General features: G+C 24.5%; 1 protein-coding gene across 1 annotated transcript in view; it reads left to right on the top strand.

Moving 5' to 3' along the window:
* The window catches only part of Smp_197700 (G-protein coupled receptor fragment,putative), a gene marked incomplete at both ends in the record, with an annotated part of 11335 nt that extends 7697 nt beyond the window's left edge, over positions 1 to 3638 (top strand). Inside the window, one exon of the mRNA XM_018791362.1 lies at positions 556 to 3638. Coding sequence (XP_018645423.1) covers positions 556 to 3638 — 3083 coding nt within the window. The remainder of the gene's footprint in view (positions 1 to 555) is intronic.

Genomic DNA, 3638 nt, shown 5'->3' with positions numbered 1-3638 from the left:
ATCCTATTGTGGGAGTCCTCAGCAGTGCGCACCCACGATCCCGCACTTGCGAGATTCGAACCCTGGACCTATCAGTCTCGCGCCAGAGCACTGCTGAGGAGTCCCACAATAGGAGGAAACGACCGTCCAGTGCTTCCATGTTTGTCATAGTGGTCTAGTTTTAATTGACTCATGAATTCAACTATTAAATTACTACAATCTCTACAATTTGTTTGTTTCAAATGATAGTTAATTACACTTTATGCTAGTAATCATAACTAAACGTTTGGTGATTAAAAAAAGGATTCATTCAAAACTAATTCCCCCCCCCCAATTAGTTGAGTAAATAATTCATCTCACTACTAGTGTTTAATAGGGTCTAGTCAAACGATTAAAGTGGATGCGTAGTGCTGAGAAGTCCCATAATATGACTAAACGGCCGTCAAGCAGTGCTTCCAGGTTTTCCATTGTGGTCTATCTTGAATTGATTCATGATTTCAACTATGAAAAAAAAACGATTAATTATATTCTTGTTTACATAATCATTCTAATGACGTTTTTCTCTTATTTTAATAGGTGTACCATTATGTGATATATGGATAATAATGGATGTTTTATGTTGTACTTCATCTATTTTACATTTAGTTGCTATAGCAATTGATCGTTATTGGGCAATTACATGTGTAACTTATATTAGAGATCAAAAAAAGAAACCAATCTACATTATGCTTATTATTATATGGATATTATCTTTGATCATTTCATTACCAACCCGATTTCATAGATCAAGAAATGATCATCTCTATAATGATGTTTATTATGTTGGTGAATGTAATATTAATAAAGATTATATATTTACTATATTCTCTACAGTTGGTGCATTCTATTTACCAATGACATTTTTAATTGGTATCTATGTGAAAATCTATCAAGCTGCTAGGAGACGAATACGTCGAAGAACTTTACGTGCTTTCTCTATAGTAACATCATGTTCAAATAAATTAACAGAGGGATTTACAGATGTACATGAAGGCGATGATGATGAACATCATAATAGTAATCGTAAACAGTTCTTTGAAAAATGTTCAATATGCTCAATATGCATAAACAATCTCTTTTGTAGTTGTCCATTAAGAGTGTTTACTAAAGGTAGTCCATCACCAACGAGTAATGAATATTTAGACATGACATCAAGTAATTCAGGAAAAGAAACTTCATCACCATATTTTAGTGTAGATACAGTTGGATGTTCTGAGAAATGTAGCATAGCTACATATTCTCATCATATGAATCAACCGAATATAATTATGTCTCCAACTGAATGTTCGAATATTGAAACATTGAATGAGGACGATATAACGGAAGATTGTAATAGTTCTGTGAATTGTCCCAATTCAACCTTGTATGCATCAAAAACAATGATACATAATGAATTGAATGATAGATGTTGTCTTCATTTAAATAGTTATTTCCATCAAAATGATTCTACAGATGATTGTTTGAAACAAATGAGTAACCAAATGATAGGACCTAATAATAGATGTTCTTGTTCAACAATGAAGATTCATAACGATCACGATCTTACTGATAGAATGTCAACATCTAGTAGAACCAGTAATGAAGATGTTACTGAAATCAAACAGACAGATTTTCAATCTATAAAATCCTTCAATAAATGTCTATCACCAAATGATTATGTAATAAGTAAGAAGAAAACCATTGTTGAAACGAATTACAACTTGAAACATAATTCTAATTTCTCTCAAATGAAGAAAATTGAAAATCAATCTGAATCAGTACAGCTCTATGAAGCTTCACCTCAATTAAAAAGTGTTATGATCACTCCGAAGAACTTCAACAGAGAATTATGTATTCCAAGTCCTATCCTATTCGATTCCGAAGAAATAACCAATCATTTGTCATATTTACAAGATCCTCTTTTTGATGATTACATTGATCCATCTCATGATTCAATAAAATTACGTAATGAACTTAATCATTCTCATGATCATATACAAAGTAACCTATATCCAATATCACCTTATTTATCTTCAAATGAAAGTTTAATTAGCACCTATTCATATATTATACCATATGAACAATCATTAAATCAAATCAGACCACCATTATGTTATGATCTTTATGAAAATTATAAAATAGATCAAAATCAAATTAAAGATTTGAATCTACAAACAATTCATCAACATATTACTCAATTGATACAAACTAACTATAAGAATAATAATATTAATAATAATAATAGTAATAATAGTAATGATAATAATATTATTGATAATAATAGTAATAAAAATAGTAATAATAGTAATAGTATTATTGGTAATAATAATATTAATAATAATACTAATAGTAATAATTATACTAATAATAATAATATTAATAATAATATCAATAGTAATAATAATTACAATAATAATATTAGTAATAGTGACAATAATGGTAATAATAATAGTATTAATATTATTAATAATACTACCAATATTAATAATAATATTAAAAATAGTAAAAATAATAATAATCATTATAATAGTAATAATAATATTAATGATAATAGTAACAATAATAGTAATAATAATAACGGTAATAATAATGGCAATAATAATAATACTAATAATATTAATAACACTATTAATAACAGTAATAATAATAGTAATAATAATAACAGTAATAATAATAGTGATGGTAATAATAATGCTAATAATATTAATAATAATATCAGTAATAGTAATAATAATGGTGGTGGTAATAGTAAAAATAATAATATTATTAATAGTAATAATAATAGTAATAATGTTATTGATAATACTAATAATAATATAAAAAATAGTAAAAATAATAATCATCATTATAATAGTAATAATAATATTAATAATAATAGTAACAATAATAGTAATAATAATACTAATAGTAAGAATTATACTACTTATAATAATATTATTAATAGTAATAATAATAATACTAATAATAATAACAGTAAAAATAATAGTAATGGTAATAACCGTAATAATAATATTAATAATAATATTAAAAATAGTAAAGATAATAATAGTAATGATAATGGTGGTAATAATGGTAAAAATAATGATAATAATAATAATAGTAATAATAATCAAAGCAATAATAATAACATTAATAATAATAATATTAGTAACAGTAATAATAATAGTAATAATAATGGTGGTAATAATAGTGAAAATAATAATGTTAATAATAGTAATAATACTTCTCATACTAATGATAGTAAAATTACTAATAATAGTAAACAATCCCTTAAAGAACCTCTTCATTTAAAGTTCAATTCATCTAAATCTATAACTATTGATCATATAAATGAAATGGAACTCTATCGTGAACGTATAGAATGTCATCATGAAAGTAAAGCAGCTAGAACATTATCCATCATAACTAGTTGTTTTCTATTATGTTGGTTACCATTTTTTTTATATACTTTAATATTACCATTTTGTTTAATTAAATGTAATAGATATCGTTTTATTGAAAGTTTTTTATTATGGTTAGGTTATTTAAATTCATTATTTAATCCAATTATTTATACAATATTTTCACCAGATTTTAGAAATGCTTTTAAAAAAATTTTATATCATATTTATTTAATAATTTTTAAGAAAAAAAAATTTTAA

This window comes from Schistosoma mansoni, assembly GCF_000237925.1.
Source record: "Schistosoma mansoni, WGS project CABG00000000 data, chromosome 3 unplaced supercontig 0077, strain Puerto Rico, whole genome shotgun sequence".
Classification (NCBI taxonomy): domain Eukaryota; kingdom Metazoa; phylum Platyhelminthes; class Trematoda; order Strigeidida; family Schistosomatidae; genus Schistosoma; species Schistosoma mansoni.
The sequence above is the reverse complement of the archived record's forward strand: the minus strand, read 5'-3'. Positions and strand labels throughout refer to the sequence as shown.